We start from the raw sequence: 23,411 nt of genomic DNA, 5'->3' as shown, positions 1-23,411 counted from the left end.
ACCTAACAAAGACTCATTTAAAGGAGCACAAGAAATAGGGAGAAGTGCTCCAGTTCCAGTATCAGTAAGGCTACCATCTTACAACCATAAATTCTGTATCTTGCTAAGAAAAAAAAAAAAAACACCAAACTAAGATGCCAAAGTTTATTCGCTATGACATCAGTAAAATATTTTGCAATCTGATCAAAAAGTGCATTTGGTAGAACACTGATAATGCAGGGTAAATGAAGCAGGGTTAACACTCAGCAGTCTGGTGAAAGATGGGAGGCACAATTAATCTCAATAGATTTGTATACAATTGTAGTGGAAAAAAATGTGGATATTGAAGTTATGTATTTTGCGCCTAAAAATTCTGTTAACAAAAAGTACATAAATATTTTTCCACTAATAGTCACAGAATTAGATTTCTGAAAACTAGTATTTTAAGCTAAATTTTAAATTAGAAGTGTTATAATGTTGAAAATTAACTTAAGCTATTCACTTACATATAAGTTAGAGATTAACCACTAAATAAAATACCTAAAACAACTATAAGCATCTTGATAACAGATCTTATCCTGGTTTAAATTTAGTTCCTTCAAATTTTATCAGTTCTGTAAAAGTTTAATTTGAAGAACACATATATAAAGAAGCATATGTGTCACATTGGCTGTTTCTTGCTACCCTCTATGCGATAAGGAAAAATTAAAATACTAGACCCACTACCTAATAATGAGACATATTAATTGCGGAACACTTTAGTTTCTTAGATATATGGTCCTCTGGAAGCTTGATAAGCGTAAATTATAACAACGAAGTTAAGCCTGCATACCAATTCCCCAAATGGTAACAGTAAACCTTCAGGCTAGCCCCATGCTTTGTTGTGTAAACTAATCTTTCACTTGCTGTATTTAAAAAGCAGTTAGCCTCTCATAAAACAAATTTTACTGATTATAATGCTTATATTCACGATAACGAATTGCAAAAGTCTGAAAAAGGCATAGAAATTAATCCTTCTTTTCATTACCAATCTCAATAACTTAACTCTCCACTCTTTGAAAAATAAAGCCTGCCTTCATGCATAAGCAATTCATTAGTGATACCACAGAATGCTATACTTTACCTTCAAAAGAAGGTTCAAAATAATCAAAGAGGTCACACTACTTTTTAAATTCACAAAAGTTTAAGGAAATTGGTTTGCTTCATCCAGCACATTACTATCTTGACTTCTTGAAGGAGAGGTGTCTTGCAACTCAAAACTACTTATATCAAATACCTAACCTTTCAAGCCATTCTCAAACACCTTTCAAGACCGACTGCACTTTACTGGGAACTCTTTAATCTGATCTTTTAATCTAAGATCCTTTTAAACAATTTCCAAATGGGAAAACAGAAAGAGAAAGGGCAAGAGGAAGGAGACCATCTAGGAAGTAATGAAAAAGAGTAAAGAACAAATTAGTACAGTCTTTACAAGCGAATAAGCAGTTTCCAGTTCATGCAGAGAAGGAAATAATTCAATGTTGCATAACTGACATTTTTGGAAACTAAGGCAAACAAAAATCAAGTCACAGAGAGATGCTGAATGAATTGACGGGAGATAGAAGTTGCTCTCATTAATAAAGCTAGACAAACTAGACAGACAGTGCCACACTACAGCATTTTTATTCTAGACAGACATAAGTGGAAGAAGGAATGTGAGCTATCTCTAGAGGTCTTCCCTTTTAAACTCAGTTTGCTAATAGTATTTGAACTTTAAACATGAACTGATGCTACAAAGTAAAATTAAACAAGATTAAGCACATTAGTGTATCTCTTAACATAGGCCTAGAGAGTCTGAGGTAATTGAAAACAAAACCCTGAACAATTATTATTAATAAGCCAACCATTTAGAACCTGGATCATTACTACAAGCATGAAAATATATTCTAAAATACATATACACACATATCAATATTAAGTCCACTTGAATTTAATATGGCCACAGTGAAGAATCACCAACACATTTTAATAATCTTCTACAAATAAATCTCAGAGATGACATCAGCAGTACTACTACGATGACTAACAGCAGTGAAAAACATTCCACTGTCACTTTAAAATAAAATTATCTGCCAGATTCTCATATCTTGAATCAAAACAGGTAATTCAGCATAAAACTGATCTCAAAGATGGGCAATGACTCAATGTCATGGAAAAAATAGAACACTTCAATTTCATACCTTAGACTCAACTATCCTTTGAACAATTATCTGTGGCACTTCTAGAACTTGTCTTCTTGGGGGCAACTAGGAATCCAGATGAAGTACCTAGCTAATCATCTAACTTAATAGCACAATTCAGTTAGTATCAGTACAACAAAGGGGTATTTGACAACAGTCCAGGGCTCAAACTTCAAAACAAAACTGAAGACATAATGTAGCTTTATAAGTGACTTCAATGAGAAAGCATGACCACTCTACATTAAAAAGCAATCCAATTAACCTAGCTTGAAAAGACCCTTCTGTACAACACTTGAACTTCAAAGACACAGACGAAATGGCTGCAGTTTTGTACACTGTTCTTTTTACATGGCAACTGTTTAGTCTCAAATTTAAGTGATCTGAACTCAAAATGCCCATACCCTTTGAGAAAAAAAGAAAAGAACAATACATTAATAGAAAGGAATGCTACTGGCATCTCCCTGAAAAAGTTGTTTCTGCCCCCAAAGGGTATTTAAAATATATTACAAAGGAATAAAGTATCTTTTGATTGTCACCTCTACCTGAGAAAGAATACAAGGTTTCTTAAGTGCTACAATTGTCAAAAGAATAATATGATATAAAATTTGAAAGTTCTAACTGGAATTTATCAAGTTCAATATATATTTTTCTAACCTAAAAAAATAAAAATAAAATATTAAGAAATGTAATAACTCTGGAAGATACAATTTCTAATCCAACTTTGATTCCACATTACTATTCTGTTCTCAAAAGATAAATGACTAGCTTTGAAACTGTTGTTATTGAGAGAACTGCTGTAGTTCAAGTTATATATACAGGCAAAGTTTTTAAAATATTTGTTAATGGGAAGCACAATTTTTAAACTTTTCTTGATACACTGTGATAATTATAATCTATTAGGTTTTCTTACATGACACGTGACAGTAGTTCCTAAAGCAGTAAAATTTAGAGAGCGTTAATTTGGAACTGAGTTTCAAAGCATTTAAAGAAGATACAGAATTATCACACTGGTGAGACTACAGCACTGTTTTTTTCAGCCCCGACTTCTCTTTCTTTCTTCAGGCATTGATACATTTTTTCCAAAACAAAACTTCACGAGACAAATATGTAACTTAGACTATCACAATCAAAAAAGCAGCAGACAAAACAATATTTTTCACCCCCAGGTAACACTTTACACAAAGCTAAATTATTTCTATTTTGTACTGAAAGCTCAAAACCTCAAATGGACTTTGCAGCTGGCACTTTCCATCTTTCTACATAAAATCTGTATTTCCTTATGTATTCTCCCAACCATCTCACCCCTAAATATATTTAAAGAGCAAGACACCAAAAAGGAAAATTAAGAGTAGACCAGGAAAGAGAGCTCTTTCAGGATGAAATAAAGTATAAGGAGGAAAAAATGTTGGTTTCTACTTTTTCCACTGATAAGTGTGAAATACTGCCCTGGGAAACATTCTTCTAGTCAACTATTGTTCGAACAAAAGTAGAAAAGTTTAAGCAAAAATCATTATTTAACACTTCCATTTGAATTTTGCTTAAGGAACAAAAACCATGACTTGTGCAACACTGAATTCAGTCAAGATTGTTTTAGTTGCTAGTACAACAAAAGTAACACATCCAAAGTCTAAGCATCAGTTGCTTGCACTGATGTAAGTGTATATTCCCTCAAAATAAAAGTTAGATCCACTGGTTTAGGTTTTCACTAAGAAACATGTAGCAGTAATTCCACATAAAAAAAAGATCCATAGTTTCTTGCACCTGTTTTAATTTCACTTTAGCAATTATGAAGTAGGCAATAATAGAAACATTACTAGAAAGCAAACTTAATACGAAAACAGGTATCATGTCATGCACTAAAGGAAATTAGTATTATATAATGCAAAATGACTGATTATGTCATGCAAAGAAGAAGAAAATACCTGTACCGAGCCACCATGTCTGTCAGCTGCTAGGTGAGCCCTCAAATGATGTGGATTGGCTTGCTGTGAGTTCCAGGCTGCCCTATGGTCTGTTGACTACAGTTTTTTAATGCATTAGGAATATATGCAAAAGAAGAAATAAAGATTTCAAAACTAAGTAATTCATGCATTGATTGCATATTATTTTTTAAGAGCACAGAAGCACTACATACTCAACTCCTATACAGATTGTACATCATCTGCTTGCTTACATATGCCTACACATACATTTCCATAGAGAAAAAAAAGTATCAGCAGAGAGAAAATTCACTCCTAATGTAAGCTATATTGTATTACAGCATCAAACAAGCAACCTTTTAGGACATTAAGGTCTACAGATGTGGAAATATATTAACAAGGATCTCAAAGGAAAAGACTAAGAAAACCTGGAGTCAATTTTATTTTGGAGTTCTAATAAAAGCAACAACACAGCACAAATCATTAGACAAAAGACAAAGTAATCCTGATAATCTTACATGAGCAGTTTACCTGGTTTTTAGATTGTTGCATTTTATCTCTGTGCTGATGTGCTTCTCTGTTTGAAGACAGTGCAGGATCTGAATGTATTGAACCCACCGGAGTAGGCTACAAATATAAATAATATGTAGCAACTGGTAAAAAAAATAAATTTCCAAGTCCTACCAAAAGTTACTTATATGTAATAGAAATTAATCTTTACATCTGACAGTTTCCCATAACCTAAAATTATTAAATTAAAGCAAAAGCTTCACTAGATATTTATGAATACCAACAAGAAAAAAACAGGCAAACCAAGACTCATTATTTCATGAAGTAGCAATTCTGAGTATTATCAGACACTCATTTTCTGAAAGACTGTAGGCATTCTGAAAGACTTTAGATATTTTCTGCAGCTAGTACTTAAGACATTCTGATAAAATCCTGAAGAATGGCTTAAAGTTTAACACTAAACACTGAAAGATTGAGCAATAAAATACTACGATTCTTTCAGAGAGTTACACAAGAAACTTCAAGGTAAAATGCGTAATCGAAAATTGTCCAACTTAGACACAATCACTTTCCTGCTTATTAAAAAGAAGCAAGGAAAAATTTGAGGTATTGAAAAAACCATCTTTTATCCTTTCTTTAAAGAATATAAACACAATCTTAACAGTGACTTTAGATGCACTGTGATGGAAACTGATATTCTACATCATATTTCATCAGAACAGTGCATACAAACAGATTCTTCACAATGAACCGATAAATATCTGGAGTATATCTCAGATGCACAAAAGTGATTGTTCTACATTTTAAAAATACTGGGAGCAAGAAAGTCCCCAAAGCAAGAAAATACATGCAATAATGACAGTCACCTGCAAAGTTTTAAACCCCTTTTTCAAAAAAGAAAACCAGCCTGAATTCCTACAAACTTGTTTTGGACTGAACAGAGATTTAATTTGGTATTTAGAGTGCATGTTCTAAAGATAATCAACATGAAACATCTCAAGCCAAAGGATAATGTTTGAAAATGCATCTGAAAATAGGTTTGTAAAAGCAGCTGTTCACAACTCTAATAGCAGCCATGAGATGCATATGTGTTCTGAAACTGAAGACTAACACTGGCTCAAAACCGTTTACCAAAAAACCCAGTATATTACTAATAGCTTAATTGTACTCACCAACTGTTTGCCAATCCAGTCATATTCATAATCAAACATATAGCCTTTCCGATCAAGTAAGTCTATGAAGAGTTTTTTTAAGTAGTCATAGTCCGGCTTTTCAAAAAAATCTAGCCTTCTTACGTAACGTAGATATGTAGCCATTTCCTCTATATAAATAAGAAATTTACGTAATTGCCATACCTGTTTTAATGGCACTCAAAACCCAGTATTCATTACATTTTAAAGCAACCTCTACCTCTCACCATAAAACCTGAACATTTGTTAACCATGAGTCTGTGAATTACAAGAAAAGTTACTTAACAGTAATAGTATTCTGCATTATATACTGCCATATTCTAAATATATCCTACCAAGTGACTCTCCTGCAAATTTTCCTTCTGTATTATCTGTTGAGATCTTCCATTCAACCTTCCAATCCTGATGCACAATGTGCCAAAGAAGTGGGGAAAAAATACCTCTACTTTTTTTCAAATTCTTTGGTTTTTACGTATTCATTGCACAAAGACATGCCTAAGGGAATGTAAAGAAGGGGTACTATGATGCACAGGATGGACTATGTCTCAAAGAACACCTGTTACTGTAATGTAACCTTCATTAAGAGAGGATCCACACATGTTTCTAAAGTGGGCAACTCCAATTGTCCTGATAAAACACACTTGGTGCAGACCCTGTTGAGGTGTAACTGTAGCATGACTATGGAATGCTGCAACCGCACTGAATGCTTCAGGCATCATATTAAGTGAAGGTGTCAAGCAGAAGTGGCAAATATCCTCAACAGAAACACTACAGAAACGTACTAAGGTTACTTGAGCTCTTATAGAATGACTTCTGACCAGTGTCAGTTTAATATTGCTGTTTAAATACCATGTCAGCATATAAATGGAGAGTCATTTGGGTAGGTGTTACATGGAAACTGTAAGATTCTCCCAGTAGTGGAGACAATGAGGGAGTTTTCTGAAAGGGTCTAAACCTGTAAAGATGAAGAGAATTCCTAGTCATTAAATGTCATGAAGTACAGACTGCACACTAGCCGCCAGAACCTTCTAGTCAAGACAAGAGTTCCAACACAAACCTCTTGGCAGGTGAATAAAGCACACACAAGTCCCATTCTTGATAATGGATTTAAGCCATGAAAGGCTTCTGAGACAATAGCTGTAAGGAACAAGCATCCTTATGGACAGAAGACTACAAGAATCCAAGGACTAAAAAGGAGGACCCATGAACATCTGAAGCACAAGCGTCAGACCCCATTGAGAAACTGTTCAGACATGTAACTACATTTGCAGTAACTCCTTCAGGAATCAGTGAAATAAAGGGCATGTGTAAATACAAAAGTGAGAAAAAAAATCAGATGGTGAAGAGAGAGAAATGTTAACAAGCTTTCACAAAAGACCAAGTCCTACAGGTCCTTTGACTCCAGCAGGTATTCTAAGAAAGAAATAAAGCACTGGAAGAGTAAGAGGGCAACAACCTAACCATATTGAAATTTTGGTTCATTCAGACTGCATCTGTCCATATCTTCCTGTTATAAAAAGAAAAAAAGAGGAAAAAAAAAATCCCACTGCAAGAACTTCTCACAATCTGATATAGAACAGACAAAGTCCTTGATCTGAGTCGTAGGACATGAGTTTCAGATGGACAGAGCTCTTAATCTAACATGTTTAGTAGCCTTTGTAGCTCATGAAAAAGTGGGAAATCACCCACTGGCAAGCCATTCATGGAAAATCAATGACTCCTCACTCTCAAGCCAAAAATGTTGTCCAGAAGGTCCCAAAGTACAAGAGAAGGCACCTCTATATGACCAGACAAATAAGGTTGAAAATAGATGCCACCAGCATTCACTGATCCTATGAAGATGTATTTATGTCAGAAGCAGCAGAACAGTACCACTGCACACTCACTCTGATCCACACATATCACATTCCAGTAAGTCTAAAGAAGCTGACATTCTATAGTACAAACAAGGTGCTGTAAGAAGCCTATCTTCTGCTGGAAGATGGCTGAGAAGTATAGACGCAGTGGTACGACTGGCCTATGCTAAATCAAATTCTTTCAGATAGTGGGGTAGAAAGAGAAAAAAGTGAATGTTTGAGACCAGTCTAACAAAAAGTTTTAAGGCAGTATCATGTTGATGCTGTCAAGAATGCACCACAGGAGGAATTCCTTGGCACCTAAGGTCCAGCTCAATACACATGCAAGACTTCAGCAATACAAGATCAGTGTCTGAAGAAGACAAAACGTTGACACGCTGCTAGGGAACTCTTTAACCACACCCTCCAAATGTAAACTAGAAACCAAAGCAAGGTATGTCTTCAGAGGTACGAAGGCTGGAACTGAGCCATTTAATGCAGCTGAATCTGCTACAACTGGTTCACTCCAAAACCCAAACACCACCCTTATCACGCATTTCAAGGGGAAACTCCAGAGTTTAAACTCTTGTTCATATTTTATACAAGGCTTGCAACCGCAGTAGTTTTGCACACTCAAAACCAGTACAATTCCACAGAACAGATGATGAGAGAAATAAGTGCTGCACATGTGAGGAAGACCAAAGTACATTTCACTGATCCTGGAGTTCTCTTGCCTTATGGATCATCAATCAGCTAGCTTACTGTGCAGGCAGACTGAAAAGAACTGACATAATGGTGGATGTACTTCTCATTCTACTCTATGTCTAAAGTAACAAGGACAGGAAAAGGTTGAAAATCCTTGGATATCTGACATGCAAAAATTTCCTGTGCTGCGTTTGTGTCATGGCGATTTTGGATTCTAAAACTATACAAAAATTAGCATGCAACATATGCATGCATTAGTGGATGCAGAAGATTTATATTCCAGAACACACTTTTTCCCCACATACAAATTTTTGTCAATTCACTGAACACAAGTTCAGACGATTGTTCCAAGATCTCTAACGAAAGTCTATTTCACTTGATCTTATTATTTTTTTAATACACAGAAGAAAGAGAAATTAAAAACTTAAGACAAATTGATAATGGACTCATTTTTACCAGAGGCTTGGAAAGAAGAGGCCATCTAGTGTACTACTCTATCTCATAGCAAACCAGTTAGCTTTTCCTGTCTGGTTTGTTTCCACACAACTCCAGTGAAAGAAGCTCCATCGTATCACTGGCAATGGCAATCTCTTCATACTCTTCACTGTATTTGGAACACAGGAGTTAAAGTCTAAACTTCACTGCTTTGGATTACATCCATTACTTTGTCCTAGCTGCTATGGATGTCGCAAATGGTTTCCTTTCATTTTTGTAGCAGCCAAAAGGTACAAAAGATCTTCTTTCCTTCACAGTCTTGGCTGAATCAACCTTCATTCCTTCAGTCTTTGGTGATAGGTCTAGCAAACATATCATCCAAGCACTCCCACTTCTTTAAGAGACCCTTAAAACAGGATACATTACCTTGAAGTATAGCCCCCAAAATTGAACACATGGTTTCATCTGAAGCTTTAGAAAATTGATTGTAAATGGAAATTCATCCATCTTTCAGACTACACCCTGTTTATATAATCCAATTTAGTATATGGGGGGTTCGTTTGTTTGTTTTTAAAAAAATATAGCAGCATGACACTGTTCACTTGCATTTACTTTGTGACTGACTTTGAGTCATTACCCAAGGAACCTTTTCAGACCCAATAACTCTTAATTTGGATCTGATTCTATCTTCATATACTGTCTTGAATATGACTTACTGAACTGTACTTTGTGTTTTTAAGACTATATTTGTAATCTTTCAAGATCCTTTCATTCTAACCACCGTTGAGCCTACAGATTTCAAACGTAATTCTCAAGTTTAATAAATATCCTCAATTTTACAAGGCACTCAAAAATACTGAACAGATCCGGCACAAATCTCTGTGAAATACTCTTTCATGTTTCAAGTTTGGCAACATGTACTTAACTACTTCAAATCATTTTACTCTCTTCTTCACATAGTAGATTGCTTGTGATAAAGCTTTTAACATTACTTGAAAGGATATTTTAAAAGAGCATTGAAAGTAAAAGTACTAAGATTTCATGACATAAAAGATCTGCCTCCTTTCCACAGGATTTCATTTCATAAGAGGAAATCAAAACAGTTTGTCATGAGGTATTCTCAGATTTGCTTATCAATGATACTGTGATTACTTGTCAAGGTATTTATTTTCATTCTGACAAAATTGTGCCCATGTCACATATGTTTCCCCTGTCCTGAGCTGATTAGTCAAACTTTTAAAAAAATGTCATATTTGCTTCTCTACAATTTTCCACTACCTCATTGACTCTCCATGCACTTAAGGAGAAGTAGAAGTGACACCTGAAACTAGCTGCAAGTTACTTTAAATATTATTTCAAGCTGTTGCTAATATAATTTGTTTAAGAAGAGATATGGTATCAGTTATGAGCTGAAAAGGCTTGCAAAATTGTGTGTGAAGATACAAGTGTAGACTACCTGAGCACTGTAAGAGTATGTATCATAGTATTTTTTTTACTGTTTCCTTTAGAATAATCTATCTTTGAACACCACCAGCATTAGCTTATGGCTGCTTCAAAGGATAATTCTTGTATCTATTACCATAGTAATTACCATAGTACATAATACACATATTTGGAAGCATTATTTCATTTATGTTTTAAAACCAAAATTAAACAACTATCTATACCAGTTTAAATTTCTAAATCAATACACAACATTTTTTAATTAGCACTAGATATTACCTGGGAAGTTTTCACACAATACTTCTATAGGGGTTGCTCGTTTTGTGTCTCCAATTTTCTGGTAACGTTCTTTTAATGTATCAGCCTATGATACAAGAACAAAACAAGCTTTTTAAGTTATGCGACTTGTAGACAAGCTTTCAGAAAGAGAAAGATCATGGCAAGAAAAGCTGATGATCTAGAGATAGGATAGAGGAAGATATAAAAAAACACTACCTTTAAACCTTGCCATGGAAGGCTTCCTCTGAGAAAATACATAAACATATGACCTAAAGCTTCCAAATCATCTCTTCTACTTTGCTCTGAAACAAAATTCAAATATCATTAGAATATTCAACCTGTGTAATTTTTCATTATATTTAAAAGGTTTTCTTCCAAAGCATGTAAAAATAGTTGGGAGGTATAAAGTACTTGAGATCAAACTGAGCATGTGGGGGGCTTCTTGTGTACTATGGACTCCACTAAGAACATAGCTAAAACAAAACAAAACAAAACAGCATGATGCAGACTACAGGCATACTCACCTTAACAGTACTTTAAACCAATTATCTCACTATAAGAAATTGCTCTTTCTTAAAAATACATTTTGACTCCTTACATATATAATAGCATTTTAATTCTGGTATTTTTTGATCCATTAGTTGTGAGCTTGAAATAATTTAGGAAAGCTTTAATTGAACTCATTTTTCCTGTATAAAATAATGGAAAAGATGGTAGGTTTCTCAGGGACCTTCTGTAGAATTTCTGAATAAGCAAAAGATGGACTGGAAAAGGTTCAGAAATCTTATTTGATCAAAAAGCAGTATGGAAAGGAATGTACGTACATCTTGCTGATTTAAAAGCTAAGTTACAGAAGACAATGTCTGGCATAGCTACAATTTTTCATCTACAGTAGAGCAGGGGCAGTTCTACAAAAATTTCACGTGACATTAAAGGGAAGTAACAAGCAGAATACAGTGCACTCAGTAGTTCAAATTTCTCAGAGTATACTCCATATTTTTAAATGAAATTCATTTTCCTTAGGAAAACAATGTAATAGAAAATAGTAAAAGTCTTTAAATGATTAGTAGAAAACAGATGTTTACATTTTCACCTGACTTCATTCTGTACCGCTGTTGAAAAAACTGTTACACTGTATTATATTTTGTAGTAACATGACATTTTTACCTCTAACTTTGTTTTCTTCCCTGACACAATGCAGAAAACCAAAATATTAATATTGGTTTTACTCAGTATTTTCAAAGACAAAAATCACTATGCTTTGACAACAAAAGAAATGGAGCAGAAAAGCAAATGAAAAAATGTTTGTTACATTTTGAACACAGAAAAGTGAAAGCAAATCTGGCTTTGATCTGATTGACAGAAAATATGGCCACAATGCATGGTATCCAAAAAACAATTCTTACTTTTCGTATAAAAAGAACAATTTATTTCTTACTATTTTGTAACCATATTGTCTCATTTGAAGACTGAGTAAACACATAGTAGCAAATGAGTAAGAGAATACCAAAAAAATGTATGATAATTCAGAGTATGGGCTACATTTGCCATTTCTGACTCTTTCACAGTTACTACTCCTTCACTCATGTCTGTATTTCTAATTCTCTTGGCAACACTCTTATTGTTTGTGTCCACAGTGCCACTGTGTCCACTCTTTCTGTCCATTGCTGTCACTTTCCTCAGCGAACACCCTCCAGATAATCCAGTCATATCTGAATTTCTCTGTCAACACTGCAATATCCCATTTCCTAATCATATGCTATCCTGATACAACCCCCTAGGTTAAGAAGAAACGAGGAGTAGAGTTCTGTGTCTGAGAGCTTTCAGTGAAAAACTGACTCAAGTTGCCTGTGGAAATCCTGTGTTCTTTATGAGATAGAGTGGACAGGGAAGCTATGAGATAGAGCAGACAGAGTACTTTGTGAGCACTGCTCATGACGAATGTTTTGTGCAATGCAGTGTTTCATGTAAAACATGAAAAGCATACAAAAAACATGCAAAGCATACAAAAAACATGCAAAGCATACAAAAAAATGTTACAACTGCACAACAGATGGCCAATCTTTGAGTAATATTAAGGCATGGCCCACAAAAACGCATTGGAAAGTTCTATTTGGTCTTTGCTAAAGGACAATAATTCCTCTCTGGCATTAACTTCTGCAGGCTACAATGATGAAAAATTAACCACCTCTTAAAAAAACAAACAAAACCAAAACAAACAAAAAACTTGAGGCAATTGCTCCTTCACTGTAAGTCCTTTCTATGAAAGGAAAAACTTTCAATCTTTACTCTGTAATGATTTATCATTAAGATGACTATTTTTAAAATAAGCTTTGCCACATTGGAGATATTTCTGTAAGATAGTTCTGTGGGAACTACTAGGATACACCATTTGCATTCACAACACCCTCAAGAACCTGCTATGGAAAAACAAATTATTTTGTTTGTTTTAATTTGGGAAGATTGCTATTTAGAATTCATTTGAGTTCTTCATTGATCATTTTGGAGTAATTTAAAAATAATAGTCAAATATCCTTTCCTATGCATGGAGTTCTTCAGGATAATCCTGAGAAACAGGAAATCAAAATATTATACTGCTATTGTTGGAAGAAGGATCTATGAGAACTGGAGAAAGACCAGCAGCTGACTAGCTGGAATACAAAAGGATTTCAAGCATCAGCTGGAGGAAGGGCTGCTGATGTATGCTGATCCTAGTGCATCACAGTTTAATGATATTGAGAGGATCTGTTGCCTAAAAGGTAATACAATCATAAGATAACAAACACACAACAAAGCTTTTGGGCACATGGTCTCCTCTCTCTCAAGGAGATCACCTGAAGCTGTAAGAAACAACTATCTGCTATTTAGTTCATAAGCTATAGACAAATTAATCATCTTGATTCAAACAGGTTGATTTTTATAAGAACTAGAACCTCACTCAGCAGGCTATATCCAGATATTATCATTTTTAGCATACATTGTAAAGTAACCATAACACTGATCAAACTACATTCAGTCTTCAGTAAGCATCCATTACAAACACTGCATTCCTCTCCAAAGAAAGCTTTAATGCTTGCTATAGGAATACTGAAACAGTTGAAACATGCTATCTACTTGGATCAAAAACACAGTATTAGCTACCAGATGATTACATGGTTTAATACACAGACTCATTACTGTAATCACAAAGGATATGGAAAGTGACAATCTACATATCCTGAACTAGCAGTCTATAAAGTTGGGCAAAAATAAATTTGAAAGTTATCACCCAGAGCTTGCAGTCTTACTAAAAAAATGTATGATTCCATACAATAATATAATTTGAGGGAAAGCATACCATCCCTTCCTGAACAAAATAACGAATCCTGGAGTTAATGACTCTAGTACATAGAAATTAAGTTGTATGCCAATTTTATCATAAGCACTGATAGCATACCATACTGCTGTGTTGAGAATAATGTGGACTTTACAGAAAAACAATACTATTTTCAGTTATACTTTTTATTACAGAAGCAAAGATTTGTTTAGCTCTGTTTGTTTTAGAAGTGTTGTTTCATATAATTATGGATTTATAAAGCTAGTTTACACAAAAAAAAAAAAAAATATTTAAGGCAGCTACAACCCTGCCCCTGAAGTCCAGTGATAATTCAGTGGGTATGAGAAGGAGACTAGTGAACTTCCTATGGGCGTCCTAGGTTTGGGAAAGACCTTCATCCTGTACCACAAGCTCAGTGACAAGTAAAAGCTGCTAGTACTCCTAGAGGGCCATCACCACAAAGCATAGCCTGTAACTGCAGAAAACAATTTTTTTTCTTTGAGTTCCTGGAAAAACTCCAGGATTTAAGCTAATATGATTTTAGGTCCAAGCATTTATTGTTCTTATAATCAGAAATGCATTAAAGTTGACCCAATGTAGAATTGCTTTTTGTTGGTTTAACCTAAACAAGTCTGGCCCCTAAAAAACTGATTTTAAATTTAGAACATATGACAGCTCTGATAACAGAGTAGATCTGCTATAAAGGCAAGGGTTGGGTTATTTTGGTTTTGTTTGAAGATAAGCACTGTTTAAACAAATTGACCTCATTTGGCCTTTCAGTTAGCATTAAAGAACAGAGTTGTTTCATTCTCAAAGAGAGTCTCAGCCATTAGTTGTAAGATAACCTCTGTCTCTTCAATAATTAAGCACTATCAAGAAAAGACCAATAGAAACAAAGACATTACTTGTTCCTCAGAGACCAGAGATAGCCATATTACAGCAGTTAACAACTTCATGCAGCCACACTTCCTGTAGCCAAATAACTTCCACAACAATTCAGTACACTGATTTTCCTCAATTTAGGGAAATCCCAAAAGAATTACCAATTTAGATTTCCAGCAAATACAGAAAAACTGTAGGATTTCTACTGATGCAGATTTTTGTCTTTAAGCTCTCCATCAAAATGTACATTCTCTGGGATCCCACTTCCCTTCCCGAAAATGAAGGGGACTGGAAAAGAAACAAGGAGTAATTTTATCCCCAAGAGCAACTACATTATAGAAGCAAGGGCATCATCTACATGCTGATAAGGACTGCAGAATACTTGTATTTCCTTGAAATAGCTATCTGAATAAAACCACATTATTTCTCACATAAACCAAAATACCTTCTATTCCAGATACAAACTCCCAGCTTGCCACAAAACTACCAGAAACGTTTGATCAAATGTCTTTCTTTGGAACAGAAGATTATTGAAATAATTGGCTACAATGTTCAGTGACTATACATCACTTTCTATATACACCTCAAAAGAGTGGGCCTTGATAATTTTGCGCAAATTTCAACTAAACATATGCAAACACTTAGAAGTCTTTCTAGTTACTATGCATTTGTTGTGACAGTTTTAAACAATACAGATCCTAAAATATTCTTTGATCAAAAGTACAAGATACTTACTTATTCATACATACTAAGATAGAACAAGTTACTGTTCAATAAATGCATACTTGAAATCAACCTATAAGAGAATGTGAACCTGACAGTCCTCCTCTTTACTGAAAACACACTTCTTTTTTATAAGGGTCAGCTGACACCTTGGATAGTCAAGCAACAGTAATACATGCATTAGTTTTGCTATGAGACCATTCAAGTTGATGCAAAAGTTACCAACAGGCTGAAAATATTGGCCTAGAAAATTCTCTGAAGTTCAGCACTGGAAATACTGTTAGTATCCTATATGCCCCTGTCTCTTCAACCAAAGGGACAAGAGAGTTTGACAAGCTTCTGTGTTCTGTACATTCCACTGTATCAGTTAAAGAAATTATACTTTTAGAGGGGATTCACAGAACATACAGAAAAACAAATTCTGCATCAAGGAGAAGCTATTAAAGTAAGAGCCCCATTCATACTGTTCAGTGTTTGTTAGACCTAAGAGATCATCTCAAATAGTTCTGTCACCCAAAACCATCAGGTCAAGAAGAACCACTGCTCTGAGTTTGAACTGAAGCCGAGTTAATACATGAGATTGTGCTCCTCTGTATGGTTTAGCAACATCACTGTAAAGATTTCAGAAAGGTATTCTAAACCTCTTCCATCCACATTTAAGCATTATCTACGTACTTGAGAATCTCCTGTGAGAAGGAGGCTTACTACAGCTAAGTGAGACAAGCTACTGAGAAGACTACTGGCTTTGTCACAACTGCTTTGGCCAGAAGAGCCCATATATACCCATCCATTCTTCCTCATGGCTTTGCATCAGCCTGGGGTGTACAGAACTACACATGATACACAAGTTAGATTTGGCAAAACTGTAATACATGTTACCGTTACACAGAAATAAACCTGTCCAAACAGAGAACAAGAGTCTACCTAAGGAGTGGAAAACTCTCCCTTGAAGGAGAACGTGTCAGCTACTATGTTCCTGTGTTAAAATCAGACATGTAATCCCCTCGAAATTCAGTTACGTTTTTCAAGTGATTATCAGTTTTTCATTTTGGTTAATTTTCTTAAATGACATGGGTGGGTCTCTTATTTAAGGACTGAAAACTTTATTTGATTTTAAAATTAGTTGCATCCCCTTAAACTGACACCAATTTGGTATACCATGACTGAAAAATAAATTGAGTGCTTCCTTTAGTTGAGGAACTTGTGTTCTAGAAGTTATGTTTAGGAAGCTCAGACCCTGTTATCCAGTTTTTAAAAGTGCTTGCAGTGTTAAATATTCATGATTCTATTAGAAAATGCTAGTATTTTTACTATTTTTCTTTAAATGAAAAATCATTTAATTTAATCTTTATGTTCTTTGGCTCTAACACAGCTTTAAAACAATGCAGTTTCAGTCTTGGTGAAAAATAATAACATAACACAATAACATAACAATAGTAAATGACAAGCTTGCCATAGTTTAGTTACATTTTACACACCCTTTCACCATGTGAATGCACACAGAATTAAGGCTAGCTTCATATAACAGTGCATTTTTGGATGAGTAAGTGGGGTGGGGGATCTTTCGTTATATTTAAATTACTCAGAACATGCTATTGGTTTCTTACCAAGAATTTCTAAACCCACTGACAATGATAGCAAGACTTGGAGTCATGACAAATTTGTCATCATTATGGTTGTAACGAGAAAATATCATTGCTCTCTAGTAAATACTGCTGTATTATAAAGATAAGGTACTCCTTCCATTTTCAAATACTGAAAGAACTTCTCAAATACCGGTAACACTCTGTTTCATTTCTAACATGGGGGAAAGGCCAAAATTTCTTCCAGTAGGCCAGTTCTCAGATATGATTTTAATACCATAATGGAAATAAATTTAACTGGAAAGTAAAAGGATTCCTATTTTTACACAACTGTAAAACCAGAAAAGAAATCTTAGTTTAAGCTCATGACCGTTGTCTCTATTAAATAAAAAAGATAATAAATAAACCTTTTATCTATCTGGCAAACTTCTAACTGCAACTACTAAAACAGTAACAACTTAATGTGGTAACAAAACAAGGAAAGTTTTCTGCTCTGTATATACTACACGAACATGTATTACTGGCACAGTTTGCCCAAAGAGGCTGTGGAATCTTCATCCTTGGAGATACTCAAAAGCCGTCTAGACACAACCCTGGACAACCAGCTATCGGCAGCTCTGCTTGAGCAGGGAGGTAGAACAATATGATCTTCAGAGGTCGCTGCCACCCTCAACCATTCTGTGATTAGCAGTCCACTACTGGAATCTTCACTTGCCAAGGGACACCAGACACTCCTGTAATGAGGAAAGGAACCACAGTGGCCATGATGCTATGCCAAATGGGGATGCTGATATTTAAACTGTCCACCACTGAAATACTTCATGCTGAGACATTTTCTGCAACTCAAGCCAGCAGCTGAAGATGCACAAACTCAGAATGATGGTAACATCCTGATGATCTGAATTATCAGTTGAAATAAGGAGAGATTTTTGCCTCATTCACATGAAAATATGTGGGTAGATAGCTGCAAGCAAATATAGTTGTCAGCTCTGAAGTAGCCAATAGCTAACAAAATAGACCTTTGGAAACTATTGGTCACTGACTGTGAAAGAAGAGTATCAAATGGCTGACACTGAGTTTGGCCCTCTCCTCACAGCCTGAAATTGCAGCCCTGTGGAAGGGTAACTGAACACTTGGTGAATCAACCTCTGAAACATGACAGGTTTTTAGGGCAGTTTAGATTTCAATAAACTGGAATGGTTTCTAGCTTTAATACCCAGTGCTGAAATCTGTAGTTCTAATTTTCTTCATTATCCATTTGGTCTTCCTTTCCATGACAACTACTACCAATCATCATTCTTTCCTTCTAGAAGCAAGCATCACATTCAGTGGCCCAACTTTTAACCCGCTATCGCACTGCAAACTATATCTTTTAATCTGGAAACTACATGTCCTGGGTTGAGTAAGTGGTGGAGTTTTTTGGTGGCAGGGGAGGGGGCTATCGGGGCGGCCCCCTGTGAGAAGCTTCTCGAAGCTCCCCCAGCTCCACGTCAGCTCCACCTCTGTTTGGGAAATTGAGCCAATCGGCTGCGCCTCTGCGATAACATATTTAAGAAGGGACGTGGTGATGGGCAGTGGGACTTGTGAGGAGGAGTTGCTGCAGCTGCGTGAACACCAAGGTCAGTGGAGGAACGGAGGAAGAAAGGAGGGGGGAGGTGTGCCGGAGCAGAGACCCCCCTGTATCCTGTGGCAAGACGGCAGGGCAGCCCCCCCTGCCACCCATGAAGATCTACGGTGGAGCAGACATTGATTTGTGGCCTGTCGTTCCTGTTCAGCTAATCAAGTTTCTGTGCCCGAAGAAGGCCGGGGTCTCATGGGAAAAGGCAGCCCCACTGCTGTAGTTCAGTGCTGGGAGGATTGCAGCATGCGGGGGAGTCCCACGCCGGAGCAGCTCGGGAAGGGCTGCAACCGTGGGAGGGAATCCAGTCGGAGGAAGTTAGTGACCCATGACGGAGCAGTGTGTGGAATGCTGCGGCCCGTGGGAGGAATTCAAGTCGGAGAAAGTTTATGGAGGACTGTCTCCTGTGAGAGGGGGACCACGATGGAGCAGGGGGTAACAAGTTTTGGACACTCCCCTCACCAAACATGAAGGAAGTGGCAGCACTGACTGCACCCCCCATTCCCTGCCCCTGCGCCACTGGGGGAGGAGGTAGAGATATCGGGAGCAGAGCTGAGCCCAGGAAGAAGGGAGCGGTGGGGGGAAGGTGTTCTCAAGAGGTGGCAATGCTTCTCACTGTCTTACTCTGTTATGTGTTGTTACTGTCTGTAATAAATGTATGTTCTTTTTTTTCTTCCCCTAACGAGTCTGCCTTTTGCTCGTGATCATAAAAGGGGGATTTTCCCCCATCCCAGTCCTATCTTGAACCCCAAGCCTGGCTCTCTGTCCCTTCTCATTGCCGGAGGGGAAGGGAAAGAGAGCTGCTGCGTTGTGGTTGGCTGCCAATCAGGCCTAAACCACGACACTACACTAAACCACTATATAATTTCCTGCGAAATTCATTTTCAATTTATTAAAACCCTTGAAAATCTTAAAATTTTCATCACTATATTCTATTTAGAGAGAATAAACTACTCAGAATGAATACTAATGAACAATCTTTCAAGATACGAACAACAAGCAGATTTACTCCACAAATTGCTTTGCAGACATTAGCTATACAAAAATGCACATTGTATCTTTCAAAGGAACCACTATTCATACTATTTTATAAAGACTATATTTGCTTAAAAAATAATCTTGCTCATCAGTGAAGAGCTAAATAGAAAAGTATATGAAGACATCAACATACTGGAGGTATTGGAAAAGTTCTGTAGAAGGACAGAATGTCTTGGAATCTAAATACGGAAAACAGAGCTATTTAAGTACTTAAGTCAAAGTACAAAATTTAGGCCCTTCTACTCCTCAGCTCTTTTGTCCATGTCAATCTTATTCACAAATTGATTATTTGAAGGAAGGATGCTTTCAGAATTCATTTACATTATCAAAAAAGGAAGTCTGTAAAAACAATTAAAAAACAATTGCCCTCAAACTACCAAGACTTAACTTGCCAGCAGAAAGAAGACATATATCATCTATTTCATTCATTCAACTACAATATGACAGTTAAACTCTGCTGATTAACTTTATGTATGAAAGCTTTAGTTTTTAAAAAAACAAAAGCAAACTGTATAACTTGTTTCACAGCTGCTCTACTGCTTATAAAACCAGTTACCAAGTTTAGCCAAGCAAGCTGTATTCCAGGATGCTCACAGAACCAAGAACCTCAATTGTTCTTCACAAGATTTATATTCTAGGTATTAAGTGTGTTTCTTTGACAAACAATACTGTTGAAATTTGTGCATGCCTGATGTATAAGCACAAAGAATTACACCAGTGCTTCATATATTTAGAAAGTACCTCAAATATCTAATACTTTAATTCTATGCTTTCTATAGAGTAATTCCAAAAAACTGAAGAGACAGGCACAAAAGCCCAATCTCCCACCTCTTTAAAAAGGAAAGCAAGTACTATTTTGTCTGATTTTCAGAACTTCCCTCTCAAAGCATACATTTAAGGAAAGTAGCCACTCTGTGAAGATATTTCCAATGAGATTTTAAAAGCAACAAAAAAGGCTGCATCCAAAATCAGGTATCACATACAAAGGCAAGACAGTTACACATCAAACGGCACTTTCTTTGTTTCCCTAAAAAATTATGCAGTGCGTAAATATGTAGGAAATAACTTCAATTTAAGTGTACAGTACCCAAACATAACCCTTACCAAATGACTGGGATCATCTTCTGGCAATTGTCCAATTCAGTGATTTCTGACCATATGCTTGTAAATAATCTCGGTATCTTACATGCAGTGTTAATCTTACATATAGATATATAACATAACCATAGCTATACCTGCTTTTTTCTCCCTACTTAATGAAGAAATCTGAGGTTCTTTTAGAAATCTGTGTGGAAAAAAGCAAGATCAACTCATGTCAAAATCTGCAATGAAGGGCAGAATTGGTTGGCACATCATGAAATTAAATCCTTCAGCTTTGTTTGTGAAGAAACAAAGAAGCCAGAGAATATAGAGAAGCAAGCCTGCTGAAATACAATTCAAAACTGACTTGAAATCAGAAAGACATGTTTCATCGTACGAAATCAGTACCCTTTTGAAACGTCAGTACAGAAAAACATCTTTTCATCATCAGTTAAATGTATCTGCTTAAGTCTTCCTCCTATCTGTTTTGAAGATTTGCAGGTTCTATTTAATTTGAAAAATTCTATAATCTTTAACTTGCCTGAAGATGCTGCAAATTTTCAAGTTTGCTGTCCTGCAGCACAATTGAATGGTGTTTTGCAAACACAGATCTACATTTGCCATGGAATGCAGAAAACAGTAGTTGTATACATTCTTTCTCTACATTTTCACAGAAAAGGCATATATCAAGTCAGTTTAGCAGCCAAGAAAGTTATGTAGGTCTTTCGTTCTGATGTATTTTGAGACTAAGGAAGGCACCAGGAGACAAGTAGAAATGGGCAGAGAAGCCTCATACTGATTAAGTAAAAAATGTTTGCCTACAGGTGAGGTAATTTAATTCCTTTTTAAAAAAGGTATAAAGGCTGAACACATATGCCTAGTTATCATCCTTCAAAGGAAATCAATTATTACTTTATTATAAAAAATACATTAAATTGAACTATATTTGAGACACTGGAGCATGTCCAAAGAAGGGTAATGAAAGCTGTGAAGGATCTAGAGTACAAGTCTTATGAGGAGCAGCTGAGGTAAATGGGATTGTTTAACCCGGAGTAAAGGAGGCTGAGGTGAGATCTTATCCTTCTCTACAACTACCTGAAAGGAGGTTGTAGTGAGGGTGGGTGTGAGTCTCTTGTCCCAAATTGGAAGTGAAAGAGCAAGAAATGGCCTTGAGTTGCATCAGAGGAGGTTTAGATCAGATATGTAAAATTTCTTCAACTGAAGGGTTGCCAAGCACTGGAACAGGCTGTCCAGGGAAGTGGTTGAGTCATCATCTCTGGAAGTATTTATAAGAATTTTAGACATTGTGCTTAGAGACATGGTTAACAGTGGACTTGGTAGTGTTAGTTTAACGGTTGGACTCATTGATTTTAAGAGTCTTTTCCAACCTAAATGAGTCTGTGATTCTACATGTTCACATCGTTTCATTGGCTATGACTGCTAACCACAAGCTACTATGGTCCAATTTTATTGATAGAGCTTATTACTATCTAGAAGATGTGGTTTACCATTTGCCATATTAATATGAAGCACCTTTGAACTACAAGTTTTGTGCAACATTTTTCATAGGCAATTCAAAAAGCAACCTAATCAGTGATTACCATACAATGAGAAGCAACTGGTTTACACAAATTCAAAGGTGTCAAACCTGTTTTCACTAGGAAACCTCTGTATAAGTGGAATAAGTAAAGGCCACTTGAAGTGCTAATGCACGTTTTTACAGCTAAATTTATTAATTCAAAAACAACTTATCTCTCTCTAGAAGTAAGCTTATCATATTTACAACACTAGCATAACCTTTAATTATTCTGACAAGCCTCATAAACAGTATAAGCATTTAAAAAAAAACAAAAGTCAAGAAATTAGTATCAAATATAAGCTACTTTTATTCCACTTCATGGTGCATTTCAAAGCAACCAAAGAACTGGCAAGGTAGCACTGGAAACTTATCTTGTTGCAATTTACTACCTTTGGTATCTTTAATAAGCATATCTACTTCCTGCCTGTATGTATTCCTACAATGCTACAATACAGAAAGATACACCTCATCTTTCTTTTATGGATTTCTAACAAAAATAACATATTATTTGCTGACACATGACCACAATGATTAGAGACCCAGAGAATCATATTCCCATTAATAGTATTTTCATAAGGACAAACTATAATATTGCTCTGTACACATCACTTGCAGTTCTTAATGACAACAGACTGATAAAAATTACAACTTGAAAATAAGATGATTTCAGACAAATGACAGTTGTTAAATTCTTCTTTCCACACTTAAAAAGCACACATACCTTTTCCTAAATGTGTATTTATACTCATGTATCTAGCTGTTCCTGTAAGGCTCTTGTGTTCTCGATATGGTATGTGCTTCTTTGTTTCTGGATCTATATATTCTTTTGCCAAACCAAAATCTATAATATGAATAATTTGCTGGGTTTTGTTTCCAGGTCGTCCTATTAAGAAGTTCTCAGGTTTCACATCTCTGTATATCAAGTTCTTTGAATGGACATATTCCATACGAGAAATCTTTAATAAAAGAAAAAAAGACAGCAAGTTCAGTTTAAGCTTCAGGTTGACACATTAAATTGTGGTAGAAGATATATATCTTATACTGGATTCATATTTAGAGGAAATCACCCCTGCTATCA

General features: G+C 35.8%; 1 protein-coding gene across 6 annotated transcripts in view; it reads right to left on the bottom strand.

Annotated features, from left to right (window-relative positions):
• CSNK1G3 (casein kinase 1 gamma 3) overlaps positions 1 to 23,411 on the bottom strand; it is a 92,580-nt gene that overhangs the window by 19,983 nt on the left and 49,186 nt on the right. For 5 of the 6 annotated variants that reach the window (XM_042787764.1, XM_042787767.1, XM_042787769.1 and 2 more), the window contains 6 exons: positions 23,055 to 23,289; positions 10,731 to 10,816; positions 10,515 to 10,599; positions 5,800 to 5,948; positions 4,649 to 4,744; positions 4,121 to 4,216 (listed from right to left, as the gene is read on the bottom strand). In XM_042787764.1, the coding sequence (XP_042643698.1) occupies positions 4,121 to 4,216; positions 4,649 to 4,744; positions 5,800 to 5,948; positions 10,515 to 10,599; positions 10,731 to 10,816; positions 23,055 to 23,289 (747 nt within the window). The remainder of the gene's footprint in view (positions 1 to 4,120; positions 4,217 to 4,648; positions 4,745 to 5,799; positions 5,949 to 10,514; positions 10,600 to 10,730; positions 10,817 to 23,054; positions 23,290 to 23,411) is intronic. The other variant, XM_042787768.1, reaches the window with a different exon arrangement.

Source organism: Tyto alba, unplaced genomic scaffold (genome assembly GCF_018691265.1).
Source record: "Tyto alba isolate M040663 unplaced genomic scaffold, T.alba_DEE_v4.0 Super-Scaffold_13, whole genome shotgun sequence".
In the NCBI taxonomy this organism is placed as follows: domain Eukaryota; kingdom Metazoa; phylum Chordata; class Aves; order Strigiformes; family Tytonidae; genus Tyto; species Tyto alba.
This window is presented reverse-complemented; position numbering and strand designations above follow the sequence as displayed.